At 37.6% G+C, this 16,060-nt stretch overlaps 2 protein-coding genes across 2 annotated transcripts in view; one reads left to right on the forward strand and one right to left on the reverse strand.

Moving 5' to 3' along the window:
* Positions 1-15,066, reverse strand: part of LOC108766414 (microtubule-associated protein futsch) — a 19,890-nt gene extending 4,824 nt beyond the window's left edge. Inside the window, exons 1-15 of the mRNA XM_018515696.1 lie at positions 15,048-15,066; positions 14,760-14,944; positions 14,466-14,662; positions 7,031-14,322; positions 6,741-6,955; positions 6,357-6,663; positions 6,099-6,277; positions 5,771-5,960; positions 5,413-5,651; positions 4,927-5,326; positions 4,295-4,406; positions 3,816-4,191; positions 3,709-3,753; positions 1,088-1,204; positions 918-1,026 (exon numbers count right to left, since the gene is read on the reverse strand). Coding sequence (XP_018371198.1) covers positions 918-1,026; positions 1,088-1,204; positions 3,709-3,753; positions 3,816-4,191; positions 4,295-4,406; positions 4,927-5,326; positions 5,413-5,651; positions 5,771-5,960; positions 6,099-6,277; positions 6,357-6,663; positions 6,741-6,955; positions 7,031-14,322; positions 14,466-14,662; positions 14,760-14,944; positions 15,048-15,066 — 9,982 coding nt within the window. The remainder of the gene's footprint in view (positions 1-917; positions 1,027-1,087; positions 1,205-3,708; positions 3,754-3,815; positions 4,192-4,294; positions 4,407-4,926; positions 5,327-5,412; positions 5,652-5,770; positions 5,961-6,098; positions 6,278-6,356; positions 6,664-6,740; positions 6,956-7,030; positions 14,323-14,465; positions 14,663-14,759; positions 14,945-15,047) is intronic.
* A 276-nt stretch (positions 15,067-15,342) lies between these two features.
* Positions 15,343-16,060, forward strand: part of LOC108766415 (uncharacterized) — a 2,485-nt gene continuing 1,767 nt past the window's right edge. Inside the window, exons 1-2 of the mRNA XM_018515697.1 lie at positions 15,343-15,358; positions 15,544-15,637. Of these exons, the coding sequence (XP_018371199.1) occupies positions 15,343-15,358; positions 15,544-15,637 (110 nt within the window). The remainder of the gene's footprint in view (positions 15,359-15,543; positions 15,638-16,060) is intronic.

Consider the following 16,060-nt stretch of genomic DNA (forward strand, 5'->3'; position numbering starts at 1 on the left):
TAGTTTAATTGCGTTAGATAAAGTCCGGAAAAATTTCGGCGCGCAGTTTGAATAACTACAAAAATATGATATATATGCATGTACATGTATAGGATATAGATAATTCACTGGGAATTATTTAGGCAAAAAAAAGATCTAGCTTTGACCGTCATAGGCCCGAATATGCTTATACTTAGCATACATTTAAATATATGAGTTATTGCGAAGAATCTTATTAAATTAAGGCCCATTTATTTGTATATACAATTATAGTTTAAGGACATATATGTAGTATACAGGGTGTATCTGAAATAACGCCTACTAACCATACAGTGCTATTTCTAATAAAAAACTGAGTCAAAAAGTCCTCTACCATTTTGCAATTTTCACAATATTTTTTTTTAGTTAGCCAATAAAACATCTAAAATCAACGTATATAAGACAACTTTAAGATATCTTTAAGAAATATCTTCAAAATATTTCATAAAGAACACTGAAAGATATCTTAAAATTATATTATATTTATTTCAGATACACTCTGTATAAATTCACACAGAATTATTTCATCACTAAAGATCTAGCTTGACCATTATCCTTATTTCTTAATTGTTATGTCACATAAGTCTTATTGAAAATTTCGTATTGTTTTTAACTGTCGTTCGATATTTGTATATATCGTATAAAATAATAAATTTTTGTTAACATTGATAATGATCTGATTATTCCTAGAGTCTGTTTGTTTATCAAATTTTTCATATAAATTTTAGCAATAATCACTTAGCTCATAACCTATTATTATTAAATTTTACTTCTGTAAAATTTGTTAAATATCTTATTTTACTTTTGACTTATTTTATACAAAAAATTGCTTCGCTTTGGTTATATTACGATTTATTTGAATATAATTATTTTATAAAAATATAAAGATGTTATGTTACCTGAATCAGAATCCTTCTCTCCATCATCATTTATATCATCAGCTTCATTCATTACGTACTCATCTTCGCTTTCACCAGTCTTTCTCATCATCAATGCTTTTTTCAGCTCCTGTAAAATAATCAGAATTTGGATACACATGATAATTTCGTTAAAGTTAAAAGTCACACACCTCCTCACTATCTGACGCCATTTCTTCTCGATAATTGATCTTTCGTCCTCGAGTCCGTCTGCTTAATATTTCTTCTTCTTCTCGTTTGTTTTCGTCTGGAAGTCCACCATAAATAATCTGTAAACAATAAAATTTGATAAAATTAATATTGTTTGAAAATGGACATTTATAATCAGGGTTGGCAATGCTACCTCATAAAAATATCGTTACCATTACCGGTTTTTTTTTTCCTAAAAAGTAAGGCTGAGTTTCCATTGAGCGCGTCACGCGTCACATCGTCGAAGGAGAGAAAGAAAGAGGTTGTGTGTGTGTGTGTGTGTGTGTGTGTGTGTGTGTGTGTGTGTACAGGGTGGACCATCTGAAGTGATCCAGTCAAATAGCTCGAAAACTAGTAGGGATAGAGAAAAATGTTTCGTATGAAAAGTTTAGGGTTACACGGGGGAAGTATGGTACTGACCTTGAAAAATCCTTGGAAGGTCATTTTGAAGGTCATTCAGGGGTCACGATGGTTTTTTTAAATGGAACCCCTAGTTTTTCACCATGGGATGAGAAAGCTGGTTTCAAGCCCTTTACGAAACACTGGTTGTGGTCCACAATCCGCCCACTGGGGTCCGAGTTATGGACCTTCAAAGTCATTGATGAACTACTCTTAGCGCTACCCAGGAACAACGACGTGGACGTGGTAGTTCTCTGTTCCCTTCGAGGTGCTTGATTTTTGCGACTCTTCAACAGTTTTCGAGAGTCGACACTCATTCATAACTCTGATTGAATCAAATGGAATAATCCAAGAGATTATTCCTCTCAGTGCGAGTCGACGGATGGGCGGGGGCTTTACGATCCGGCCATCGGGATACCGATCCCGGTAAGCTCTTGCGGCTTCGCGATAATTAGTGTGACATTCGCCAAGCACGAGCAACATGTCAACAATTTCAGAGGGTTGATAGTGGTTCATTTCTTTGATTGAATACGCAAGAGAAGACAACGATTGTGACTGCCACAGTTTGAAACCTGTGTTTCAATGATCATTTATTGCCGTGGTCATCCACATAATAACAAACCGCAATAAACAGAGATTCGATGTTTCCGTTTGTTGTTGAATTCTTGTTCGTCACTCTCCGAAGATTGTGAGCGATTTGAATAGGGATAACAGTTAATTAACTCCATTGAAAAGAAAAACATAAACATAAACAAACGAGAACACCGAGTCTCTGTTTATCATGGGTGGCAGTCATGTGTTCGGTTAACGATTTACTATTGGAAATCTCTTGGATTATTCCATTTGATTCAATCAGAGTTATGAATGAGTATCGACTCTCGAAAACTGTTGAAGAGTCGCAAAAATCAAGCACCTCGAAGGGAACAGAGAACTACCACGTCCACGTCGTTGTTCCTGGGTAGCGCTAAGAGTAGTTCATCAATGACTTTGATGGTCCATAACTCGGACCCCAGTGGGCGGATTGTGGACCACAACCAGTGTTTCGTAAAGGGCTTGAAACCAGCTTTCTCATCCCATGGTGAAAAACTAGGGGTTCCATTTAAAAAAACCATCGTGACCCCTGAATGACCTTCAAAATGACCTTCCAAGGATTTTTCAAGGTCAGTACCATACTTCCCCCGTGTAACCCTAAACTTTTCATACGAAACATTTTTCTCTATCCCTACTAGTTTTCGAGATATTTGACTGGATCACTTCAGATGGTCCACCCTGTATATGAACTTCTCTCTTTCTCTCTTTTACGACGCGACGCGTGATGCGCTCAGTGGAAACTCAGCCTAATTCGTTATTACTTGTTATTGATTTGCAAAAGTAACTCGTTACTGTTACCATTACTCAAAATATAACGAGTCGTTACTCTTTCCTTAATTTTTTTTCTTGACACTAGTAGAATATTATAGCGTTTTTCATTGACAAAACTTGTGCGCACTCAGCGCACATTAAAGCTGTTGTACACTACTCTAATCTGAATAAAAAAATGAGATATCTCGATTGATAAAACGCCTAAAGTATATTTTATCAAATAGCGTAATAAAATGTATTGAAGAGTTAGTAGTTTAACTCATTTCTAAATTTTTACTAAACATACATCTTTACATCTTATGTCGATTTGTGTTACAACGGCTTTAAAGTGCATTGAGTGCGCACTAACTCCGTCAATGAAAAACGCTATTATATGCAGATTTTTGCGATAAATATAAAAAAGATATCAAAATTCTCTTTTAATAAAGCTTAAAAACTGCACACACACACACACACACACACACACACACACACACACACACACACACACACACACAAGCACGCACACACACGCACGCACGCACGCGCGCGCGCGCGCGCGCGCGCACACACACACACACACATTATTAGTTTTTAAGCTTTATTCCTCTACTAAAAGAGAGATAAAAAAAGGGTAATAGTAATGATCTCACTAGCTACTTTTTTCGGTAACGAATGTAACTGCGTTACCATGGATGTTATTCAGAAGAAAATGTAACGTCGTTATCCATTCGATACCAAAAAAAGTAACTTGTAATGCTAACGACGTTACAAGTAACGTGTTACTTGTAACGTCAACCCTGCTCATAATCAATCGTTAAATAAAGATATGAAATATACATACTTTTCGTCTAATAGCAGGAGCTTTTTTCGGTTTAGGTACAATATCCTAAAAAAATAACATTGAATATTAAACTGTTGTAACAACAGTTAATTAAAATGTATTTTTACCTTTTTGATTTTTTGAATTGGTACTATTTCTGACGGCTGCTGAACTTGTGGAATCGGGACATCTGAAGCAGCAGCAGTTGCTGCTGCTGTTGCTGCAGCTATTGGTTCTTCTTGTAATCTATCATCTTTTATTTCAACATTGCCTTCGCCTAAAGAAGTTTCAAAATTTTCTTGTTTATTAACGTCCATTATCTCATTTAGAGTGGTATTGAAGTCTTGTAAATTAGGTTCACATTGTGCTTCAATTTTCGGCTCATCTTCTTCGTCATTTTCGCTCTGATTATCAGATTCTATTATACGTTTTCTCTTTTTTTTCTTTTTGCCCTTTGTTTTAGGTACTGTCCTGACTCTGGATGTTGTTGATATTGTTCTGCTTCTACAATAATTTCAAAAATAATATTTTAAACATTTTTCTGTATAATAATATGTTTTTAATATATTATTTTTAATATATATTATATATATTACGCATTTCGTACTTTTTCTTTCTCTGCCTCCACGAATTATCGCTGTCTTCACTATCCGAATCTCCCCACATAGATCGCGATTTCTTTCTCTTTGGTCGATCACTCTCGTCACTGTCATCGTTAACTAAAATAAAGTTAAATTATTTAAATAATTTTTTAAAGTTTTACTTTAGAATTACAACCAAATATTTTATTATGAAGATTAATGTAACTAATCCAAGTAATTTAGATGATATAAATTACTATATTTCAAAAATTCTGTATGTATATTTTAATTCTTTAAATTGTATTTCTATAAATAAAATGCATAAATAATAATCATTTGACAAATAATTTAAAATCTTCAGATAAAAATTTAATTATGTAAATTATACAATTAAATTAAACAATATTTATGTAACAAGATATTTGTATAAAATCCAGATATGACATATGATTTCATGTAAAAACAGTCAATTGTAGAACGAGTACCGTTGATTCAATCTTTATTCTTATCTCTCTTATAGCTTAGTTTAAAAAGTTAATTAAAGATTTTTTGAGTGAAAAAAATATGAAATTATTATAACCGGTTTCAAGAATAAATTAATAAATACACATAGAAGATATTAAAAAGTAGAATAAACAGTTTCATTGCCAAAACTTACTAAAATCATCATCGTAGGCCCTAGTCATGCGCGCCCTAGTAGATCTTCTAACAGGTCGCGAATCGCCCTTTCTACCACGTCGTTTTACATCGGCAAAGGTGCTGTCATCAGATGATGTGATATGATCATCAAAGTCCTCCTCTTCTTCGGAGCTTGTACCCTTGAAATCTTCGTCACTATCTGGATCATCTTCACTGCTTATGTCAAGGCTATTCAGCTTCCGATGTTTCTTACGTGCTAACAATCGTATTTTGTTCCTAGCAACCGTATTCTGTTCCTCTTCTATATCATCGATCACATCTTCATTCTCAATCTTATATTCTTCATCACTTTCTTTTTCCGGCTTTGATTCTGTATCATCCTTGTCCTCTTCTAACTGCGTCAATTTTAACGCTTCAGCCTGTAAAATAAATAAATGTAGCATATTATATCTGATACGTATTATGTTTCTATTTTATATATCTATTTATAATTATTTCAACCTACCTGTGCCTCTTCCTTTTCCGCGTTAACAATCGTTGCAATATCCTTGCCTCTTCCCTGATTGCCAGCACCTTGAACTGCTTCAACTTCATCTTGAATTGCGGCATTAATCATATCATCATATTCATTAAACTTGTAGGTGCTGGCGCACCGACGTTCTCGTAACTGATAAACTGGCTCCTCACTTTCCTCGCTACTCGATATTTCGGAACTGGTGCCCGACGAAGAAGATTCTGAAGATTCTACAAAAATAGATTAATATCGCGTATACTATAATGATACACGATAATATTAATTAACATAATATAAATATTATTTAAAAGAACTTAAACAAACGCAATATAAAATACATAATATTCACCGTTGTCTGATTCTTGACTGGATGCTTGCGATCCTTTCGATCCGTGTTGTGTTTCGCCTTTATGAAGTACATTATCCAAACTTATGCCGACAAAAGCCAATCGTTTCTTTCGTAGCACTTCATTCTCGTGTCTTTTTGTTAACTGATCTAGTGTTTTTAAAGTCTCCCGTAATTTGGTCACCAATAAAGTCTTAAAAGATAATTTTATTAAGTACATTTATATATATGAAAACCTTGTAAAAAATGTGCAATATTTATGTATTTATGTGCGGACAATTCACAAAATTGTACAAAAATAATAGATTATATAAAAAAAATATAAACTTACATGCTGGCACGGAGGGCAGAACCAGTCGCCTTCGGGTATAAGCATAAGAGCTGGCCTGAGACAGGAACAATGCCAACCTTTATCGCAAGAATCGCACAAAAGAATCCATTCGGGGTGATCAGCCTTGCCACATTTCTGACAGGCATATTCATCCTCAGCTTCCTCGACATCACTTTGGGCTAATGGAAGATAGATATAGTAGAATAGTCGAATAAGAGAGATCCCATTATATAAATTTCTCTTTAGCAAAGAACTTACCCTTTTGCGCTGTTCTAGCACGTCTTAAAGGTTGAGGCTCATGATCCTTTTCAAGATCACTCTCAGGAGAAAATTCATGATCACTTTTAAACAATAAAGATTCTTCGCTTTCCATATCTTCGTCCATATCCTCTTCTTCATCTTCATTGTCATTCTCTTCGTCACTGCTAGATCCAGATGAACTCTGCCATGGGTTCGCTTCGTTAAATTTAGCGAGCATCTTCTTTTTCTTCCTCTTTCGACGTCTCTTTTTGGACTTTTTCTCCTTTTCAATTTCTTTTATGATAACTTCCTCCTCGCTTTCCGGCTATGTGATACATAAGAATTACTTATATAAATTACAGTTACAGTTTTTCATATATTTAACATAAAACAGTTAATTACCTTCTGCTTCTTTCTTTTTTTCTTTTCTGATTCTTTTTTCTCTTCTATCTCACGCATAGATTCCTCCTCGATTCTACGCCTGTCTGCTTGTTCCTTTATTTTCAATTGCGCTATTCTTCTTGATTGCCTAACAGGCGTTTCATCCTGTGCTGTTACTGGTGTTTCCGTCTCCAACGAGATATCTCTACCTATTTCTAAGCCTAAGACCATTTTTCCTGTAAAAGTTTTTTCAATTAACAGACTTTCACAAATACTGCATATCCCATATCACTATACGTATTTATACTTACGTTTTTTCCGTTTCTTTTGTGCTGTATTTAAGGTATCGTTAGGTGTTTCATCAGGATGAGCACCAGGCGACGTCTGATCGCTCTGAAATTCTGCGAGTTTTGACCGACTCGGACGTCCACCACCCCGGAAACCACGCCTCTTTCTACCCCTAGGACGACCCCTAATCTTTTTATCGTTCGCCGTTGTTTGCATAATATTCGGATCACCACCGCTGCCCTCTTTATTCGCGTGCTCCGCTGCATTATCAGGATCACATTTCACAGCCTCGTCCTCGGAGCTCATCGCCACTCCACGACTTTCCTCGATGGACTTTCGTAATTCTTTATCCGGCAAACGTTTTGCGCGTAACTTCATCCTTTTGCCACCCATCATCTCTTCATCTTCTTGCTTCGCTGCTCCGTCCTCGGAATTCGATTCGTGAGCGCTGTTTCGCCGCTTTCGCGAGACCTTTGGCGTTTCTGTAGTGCTGTCCAATTTCCATCCTTCATAAACCAAATCAGATGCCTGCTTTACGCGAATACTTATCTTAGAAGTATCAGTCGCATCTTCGGTAATATTCTTTAAAGCGTCATCAGTACATGCTAAGGAATCTGTTTCTTCCGGTACATTAAAAACATCTTCATTATCCACGCCTGTCGAATCATCAGAAGCTTCAGAAATATTTTTCATCTCGATGTCCTGAATTTCGGAAGATTCTTCCCTCTCTGCAGTTTCTAAATCGACCTTCTTCGAATCTTCGGCAACAGCCACGGAATCGTTTACCATACCGAAATCATTTTGAAACAATTGCGTTGTAGAGATCGTTGATCTCGTTTCATTCTCGGTTTGTAGCTTTAACTTTTCGGTCTCATTGGAGGTATCTAAAGTCTTAGGCGTTTGCATATCGGAATCTGTTAAATTTTCCAGTATCTTATCATCGGTTTCCATATTCGGAGGTTTAGACTTTAACGGAGGAACATCTTCTATATCCGAGACATCGATTAGCCTCTTACTGGCTTCTTTCTTTGGATCAGATTTTACAGTACCAATTTCTGAAATAATCTTCTGAGCGGAAAATGTTGTCGATTCATTATTTGCATCTGAAGGCTCATTCTTATCAAAATTTTCCGTAATCTTATTTACATTCATGTTTATACTAAAAGGCTCATTTTGATTGTTGCAACTGTCCAAGTTATTAACATTGTCCATCTTCGTGGACATTGAATTTGAATTATACAAGGCATCCAAAGACGTGCTTCCTTCTAAACTTGCACTCTCAGTTTTCCACGTGTGTGATTTAGCCACATCTAAAGTACTATCCAACTTTACTAGCATAATACCTGATTCCGTTTGAATCAATGGTAAATTCACCTCTTCCGTGAACGGTTTAGTCAAACTTTCTTCTTGCGACTTCTCGTCCCATTTATTGTCTTCATTACCACAGTCGAGATCTTCTTTAAATCTTTTGCACGGAATAGGCAATTCCTCAGAATTAAGTTCATTTATACTCTTCGACTTTGCGATATTCTCGATATCTAAATTGACATCTAATTTCTCGTCCACATTTTTTGCTTGCTCTGTTATATGAAGTACGTCAGTCACTTGATTGTCCGTAGCATTACATTCCGTGCTTTCTCGAGTAAGCGAAACTTTTGTGCTTTTATTTGCATCGTTTTCGTTGAAATCATTTTCAGATATTAAACAATCTTCCGTTGTCTCAAGATTATCTCGAGTGACTTGCATCTCGACTGTTTTCGTATTATCAATCGAATTGTTGAGATATTCTTTACTTTTCTCGCTATGACCGATAGTCATCTCAAAACTTTTGCTTTGAAGAGATTCAGTTGTCTCCTCAATCGTGACCGGAGCTACTGAAAGCTTCATCACATCTGACACTTTAGAATTATCAGTAGTAGGAATATCCTGAATATTCGTTTCTTCTTGAAGTTCATCCTTACTTAAAAGCATTGTTGATTGATCAGAACGATATTCAAGGTTATTGCAGGTAGATTTGACTTGTGTTTCGTCGGCACATTTTTGTTCTTTAATTTTTATGTCTTGCTCTGTGATTATAGTTACATCTTGATTCAATACTTCCGTTTCTGAAGGTTCTAACTGTTGTTCGGTAGACTCTGGTTCTTGAGACACATCAGAAACTAAATTTGTGCTGTCGATATCTTTTTCTTTATCAGATGATTTTTTATACTGCTCTTCATCCATTTTTTGCTCTGTCGGGGGAACAGCACAATCTTGAGAATCGTTTATTTGTGTTACATCAGGTTCGAAAACATCATCACTACTATTATCATTGGAATCGCTATCATAATTCGCAACTAGTGACTGTTTGTTAACATTCATGACCTTTATTTGTGATTCCTGAGAAATTATATCTACAGTGTTTGCTTCCGATTGTTCGACAGTTACAGTTGTATCTATCTCTAATTTTTTGTTTGTAATGTTTTCAGCAACTTCTTCACTTACATCAATTTTACAGACATCCTCTGCAACCATCGTATCTTGTTGATCGGTGTTACAAGTTTTACTCTCGTCTTTTACGGTCAATTCTTTAAGATCGTTAGAAGCTCTGCTCTCTGCATCAACTTCAGATTTCTTTTTTTCCAAGATTTCAGTTTTCGTCACTGATAAGTTAATTTCAGACTGACAAGATTCATGTTCAATATTCGTAAGAACTGGAGCTTCTTTCTCAATTTCTATTGATTCTTGCATTATATCTTCTTGCATTGTATCTTCTCGCATTGTATGTTCTTGCATTTTATCTTCTTGCACTTTATCTTCTTGCACTTTATCTTCTTGCATTTTATCTTCTTGCACTTTATCTTCTTGCACTTTATCTTCTTGCATTTTATCTTGTATTTTATCTTCTTGCATTTTATCTTCTTGCATTATATTTTCTTGTGTTGTATTTTCTTGCATTGTAATTTCTTGCGTTGTAACTTCTTGCGTTGTATCTTCTTGCACTGTATCTTTTGGCGTTGTATTTCCTGATTTTTCATCATTCGTTGCAGTCTCCTCAGTTTCTTTATACGATTCGTTCGATTCAGACACACGATCATCTATAACCATCTCACCATTCGAATCTTGATCAATGCAAGAACTGGGATTTTCAGAAACATTGTCCGCGTACTCGCTTGTAGACTGAACTAAATTAGATGAGCTTATTTCTTTCATAGTTTCGACACTACCAGACTGTTCACAAATATTCGTTTCAGGCACCGTTACAGGCGAAATATTGAACGTAGAAGGCTTATCAGTATCAGACGAAGTATTTCCACCTTTTTCATCATCTATTCGCACAGGCTCGCTCTCTTGAGATGAAGAGTCTTGTGCAGAGGCAAGTTCGTCTGAACTGCTTATAGTAGGAACTACATTGTGTTTATCACTTTCTCGAGCCGATTCCGAATTAGTCACCACAGAACTTTCAGGAAAATGTGTTTCAGAATGTATACCGAACACAGTATCATTAACTTGCACATCGTTCAATCCTTTATCTTTAATTTCTTCAGAATCACCTGACCCATCATCCTGGGTTCCTACATCAGATAATGCATCAGTTCTTTCGCTATTCTTATCGTAGTTAACACATAACGAATCAGCATCAGAACCAGTCAGGCCTTTCATTTTCTCATTGTCCGTGTCGGTTGAATGATCTTCCTGGCCATCGATTTCGGAGAAATTGTCATTCTTGTCACTCTGCTTATCACAACTTTCTCCGATGGAATCTAGATCGGTTTTCTCGAGCCTGTTTGTTTCCTGATAACTCGTAGATTCCACTTTATTCGTGGAATTCGAATCTAATGATTCGTTCGACTTGTTAACGTTCTCGAATTCCCTGAGATCAGTTAGCTCTGCTTGCGAATTTTGTGTAAGTGACGATAAAGACGAATGCGCCATTGTCTCGGATTCAATTCTGTTTTGCTCTTCCTTACAAACATTTGTACTATCAGACTGATAATCACTCTCGTTTTTAGAGTCTTCGGCCAGTAGTTTATCCTCTTTATCATCCAATAGCTGCGATGTCACATCGTCCGATCTTTTAAAAGAATCTTCTTGACTCTCTGTACTTACAAGATTTTCAGAATCGATAGACTGATCGCATTGCGATGGTTCAATAATCCCACATTCTGCTGACTGAACATTGGATTCGCTATTCGAACTGATTTTAATTGAATCTTCTTCAGTCATACTTATGTCATTAATACTTTCAGTTACCACTTCTGACGTAGGACTTGTATGCAATTTTGTGCAGTCATCCTCTCCCATTTTTTTATCAATACAAACAGATTCTTGCACATTTGACTCTTCGCTCGCTTCTATTTCAACTTGCGCGACAGATGAACTAGCAGCATTGTATTCGAACGCGGTGTTTGGATCTATTGAGCTATTGGGCGTCAAAATCTCTTCCTTTGTTTGATCCCATATGTTACTTGGCGCTTCAATTTTTTCGATATCTTTGCTATTATTTCCACATAAAACACTGTCAGATTCCAAGGTAAACACATCTGATTTCAACGAATTATTGTTTGTTTGTGTCAAATCAAAATCTTCCGTCTTGTACGAACAAACAGTATCATCCGCTGACTTCGACGAAGATACGCATTCATATTGCACAGTGTCCGTTTTATCGTGAATGGATGTAGTCAGGCTTTGTTCCGACTGAGATCCTAATTCATCGGATTTTGAAGTGTACGAAATGCAATTGGGACCAAAAAAAAATCTCGGCGGAGATGCAGCTGCTGGTTTGCATTCGTTATTCGTTATTTCGAGAGTATCTGATTCGCGCAAAACCATGCTACTCGAATCAAATAAGTTTTGTGTAATGGCTGAATCTGTCGTAGGTTCAGGATCTGTACATGGTTCAGGTTCTTGCAAAATGTCCGCTTGGCACGACGATATCGACGAGTCGCACTGCACAAGCTCTTGAAGCATACAGTCTCTTTCCTGTTTCGTCGTACTTATATTTTCCGAACTTACGTCGGGCACTTGTAATTTAACACTATCTTCGATGGCCTCACTGTCTGTGTTTACAATATCATCTACTTTAACGCCTTGATCCACATCAGCGGAATTCTCGTGTCTAGTTTTGGCCGATTCAGCATCCACATTCAGCAGCTTCTCTTCCACATTATCATGCTCATGATCATCTGTATTTTTCTTCAGTGATATGTCTCCTTCATTTGATATGATACTACTGTCACATTCTTTCTTCTCTTCTGGTTTTCCCACGTCCCACCTGGACAACCTTTTGACAGGACCGGTTGTACTTTTAGGTATTATCTGGACGCCTAACGTGTGCTTAAACTTTGGCTTTTCTTGTATAGAATCTACTATTTGACAATTATCGTTTACGCTTACATTAGACTGTGGATAATTTCTATTTAATTTTACAGGGGTTTTGTTCGACAGTATCGAACCCGTAGATATCTCGTCTTCAGTTAAAACCTTATTCTGCGACAGCGCCGTGGTAGCTGAGTCAGGTTCAGTTTTTGATTCGTTGCTTTCTTTATTGTCAGTAGGCGCGTCGTCCCCGGGATTACCCGTTCCGCATTCGGCGCCAGAACCCTCGCCGTAGAAAAAAGTCGTCGGTTCCTCTATAGCCTCTCCAACCATGGGATTTACTGCGTCGCAGTCGCTGCCAGATCCCTCGCCTTGAACCATCATTATAGGCTCCTCTATAGCCTCACTCACCTCGTCTCTCCAATTGCCACTCATCATCGGTCTCTTGTCTATAGAGCCCCTGATTGGAATTACATCCGCCCTTATCCTCTTCAGCATATCTTGCTGTATGTCATCATCCTCTATAGGACGTTTCAGTGGTGCACTGTTCATCCTCAGCGTCGTGATCTTGCTGGGATCGGAAAGTATCGCATAACTTGGTAATCTGTGCTCGTCCTTGGCAGGTAATCTAGCTGTATTATGATACGGCGTCTCGTACGCGGTGAACGGCATTTGTCTCTTGCTCAAATCAGCCACCATCACATGATTACGTAACATTACGCTACGCGCATCGTATGGCAGATTCGATACTTCTGGTTTGTTCACCTTCTTCGTACTCAGATCCATTTCTCGATGCTGGAAATCTTGCGTCCTATAACCAGGAGAAGGCAAATCCATTGTTTTTCCCAATTTTCGACTAGAAAGATCAATTCCAGAGAAATCCACCGGTCTATTTTGTTCGTTTGCGTTTTCCCAACCACGCGGTGACGTTGACAAGTCTATGCCTCTATGACTCCTGTGCGTTGCCGACTTTTCGGATTGATTTCTCGCGCAAAAATCTTGTGGCAGCCTATCATCCTCTCCGTTTACCATATTTCCCAATATACTACTAGACCTTGCTAAAGTTTCTGCAATCTTTTCCAGCGATTTCGGCCCGCTTGGCTTCTCCAATTTCTCTGACTGTATCCTTACAAGATTTGCAGCTAATTGGTCGATTGGTTTGACAGACAGTTTACTGTGCCCCACAGAAATGGAATCTGTAGTCGAGAAAGATAGACTGTTTTTGCTAGACAATTTCTCGAGAGCCTTTATCTCGTCGGAAGGACCGTGTTTCTTTATCGCGTTTAAGGGCGCGATAACAGATGTCGGGCTTACTAACTTTTCTTCTGGCGGCTGCTTCAATTCCGTAATATTTACTAGTTTCAATGGAGACGAAGTAATAACAGGCGTTTCTATAGATTTTAACGGTGCCGGTTCTTCAACTTCAGCTTTTATAACACCGGTCTGCTTGTGTGTTATTAAGGGTTTGTTTTCTGATACCAAGAAAGCGGACATTTTGTCAGTCTCTCTGTGGCTCGCATCTTCTAATTTTGCCACTTTCATGTTTAGCGTCTTTAAATTAGTCGCCGACGAAGATGAATCATTTGTACACCTTGATTCTGTGCTCGGAGTTTGTATCATTTCTTGAGAATCGTCTTCCTCCGTAATCTGCTTGGAACTTTCATCATTCGTCGTATCTTCTTCTTCCGCATCAATATCTTCTTCTTCATCAACTTCTTCTTTTTCGATTTCATTAATGGTAGCATTCTGAACTTGATCTTGATCCTGGTCTTGATCTTGATCATGTTCTCGTTCATCCTCCAACTCATCACTTCTACCATTTGGTAACTGCTTCATTTCGTGAACGCCGTTTTCTTGCACAACTTCGTCTTCTAAACTTGGAGACGTTGTTACTTGTCCAGTGTCAATTATAGGTTTCTCAGAGATTTCCAAACTGTTGCTATCCTCATTAATTGGTATAGCTCCGATTTCGCCATTTGACAAGGTACTTATAAGATTAACAACACCTTCTCGATCCCTATTATAAATAACATATGCATTGATAGAGGTAAAGAATAATAAATGCCAATACAAATAATAATAGGTTCAGCATATTAATAAAAATAACAGTTTAGCTTTTGTTAATATTTAACTTACAATTAATATATAAGACAGACTTACTGAGCTACTAATTCCCAATTCTCTTCATCTAAATCTTCTCTATAAACTCTTATGTTGCACTCTTCATCCAGCTGACACCAGTACGCTAATCCACTTTTGTCCCTTCCTAAAGGTTCCACACGCAACTCGTTAGCTGCCAATTTGTTTACTTCATTCTTAAACTTTTGATTTAAGTCAAATTGTGTTTCCAATAATACCTAAAATAGAAAAAGTATTTAGTATTATATATAAGATAGATTAACTATTTGATCCTACAGACAGACAAGAAAAAAAATACAATTATATGATTCATACTTTAAGTAAACGCAGTTTAACAGCAATGCGAGCTTTCTTGTAACCGAAGCGTTCAAGTTCCCATCCATCCTGGTTAGAGTACGTGTGGCAAAACTTGACTAGCGCCCTCTCCCACTTTTCTGGTGACACGGATTTACGTGTTTTTCGCAACAACTTGATGTGCAGATCTATTAATTCTTGCGACACTAAAAAAATATAAATTTATAAGAAACAAAAGAGAAATAATCATATATATACTTTTTTTACTGCACGTGTTACACATACATATACAATTAGCTTTCAAATTACAAGATTTTATTGCCAACATAGTTATGAATTTGTATGAAAACCTTACCAATATATATTTATATTTAAATCTCCGATAAGATATTTATTAAAATAATATACCTAATATATAAAATAATTTAAATAAAACCAAATAATGGAAAAAATATTATCTAAAAAATACATTTTTCCAAATTTAAATTAAATTTAGGGTGTTATAGATAAACAATAAATCGAACTTGAAGCGTAAATCATGAATGGAAATCCGAATAACGTGAGAAAAAATTGAGTACTGTTTTGTTTACGTATTCTATAGTTAATGGAAACAATCGTCGGCGAATTCTGGAGCGCTTAAATCGGGATTAATCGATGATGTTTCCCAGAAATCGGAGCGGAGCAGCGTAAGCGCATTGCTTGTAAACTCGTAATCACGTGTAACCGACAAGCTGACAAGGTGGCAGCACGCGGCGGAACAACAACGTGAAACCCCCCCGTATCTCTCGTCTGTATCTGTCAATAGCAACGCTTCGCGGAGGGAACGTGTTATTAGGCCGTTCAGGTCGGCGCGAAACCGCGCGGAACGCGAGGGAGGGACGCGTAGAGAGGGACGGCCTGTAAGTTACCTATACCGATATCTCGCGCCAAGTCGCTCGCACACACCAAAACAAAAAGTAGCGGTGGAAACGGTGACGGCGACGGCGGCCGCGGCAGCAGCGGTAGTGACGGCCGCCCGTTCCCACTGTCCATCGTTCTTGCTCCTCGAAGGAAACGAGAGAGCGAAACTGCCTCCTCCGCCGGAACGAATCAACGGACGGCTGAACAGACAAAACAAACGAACAAGGCCTCGCAGTCGAAGCAGAGACGTACGAAAGAAACTAATAGTACGCGCTTAGACGATTGGCCTCTCGCGGGGGCGGGTCGCTGTCGTTCCCTCTCGCTTCCTCCTGCGCACCTCCTCGCGCACTCCATCTCTCTTCCCCTCACCGTCTAGCGGCGCATATACAACACGACCGTCTCTCTCTCTCTCTCTCTCTCTC

This window comes from Trachymyrmex cornetzi, unplaced genomic scaffold (assembly GCF_001594075.2).
Source record: "Trachymyrmex cornetzi isolate Tcor2-1 unplaced genomic scaffold, Tcor1.1 scaffold585, whole genome shotgun sequence".
Classification (NCBI taxonomy): Eukaryota; Metazoa; Arthropoda; class Insecta; order Hymenoptera; family Formicidae; genus Trachymyrmex; species Trachymyrmex cornetzi.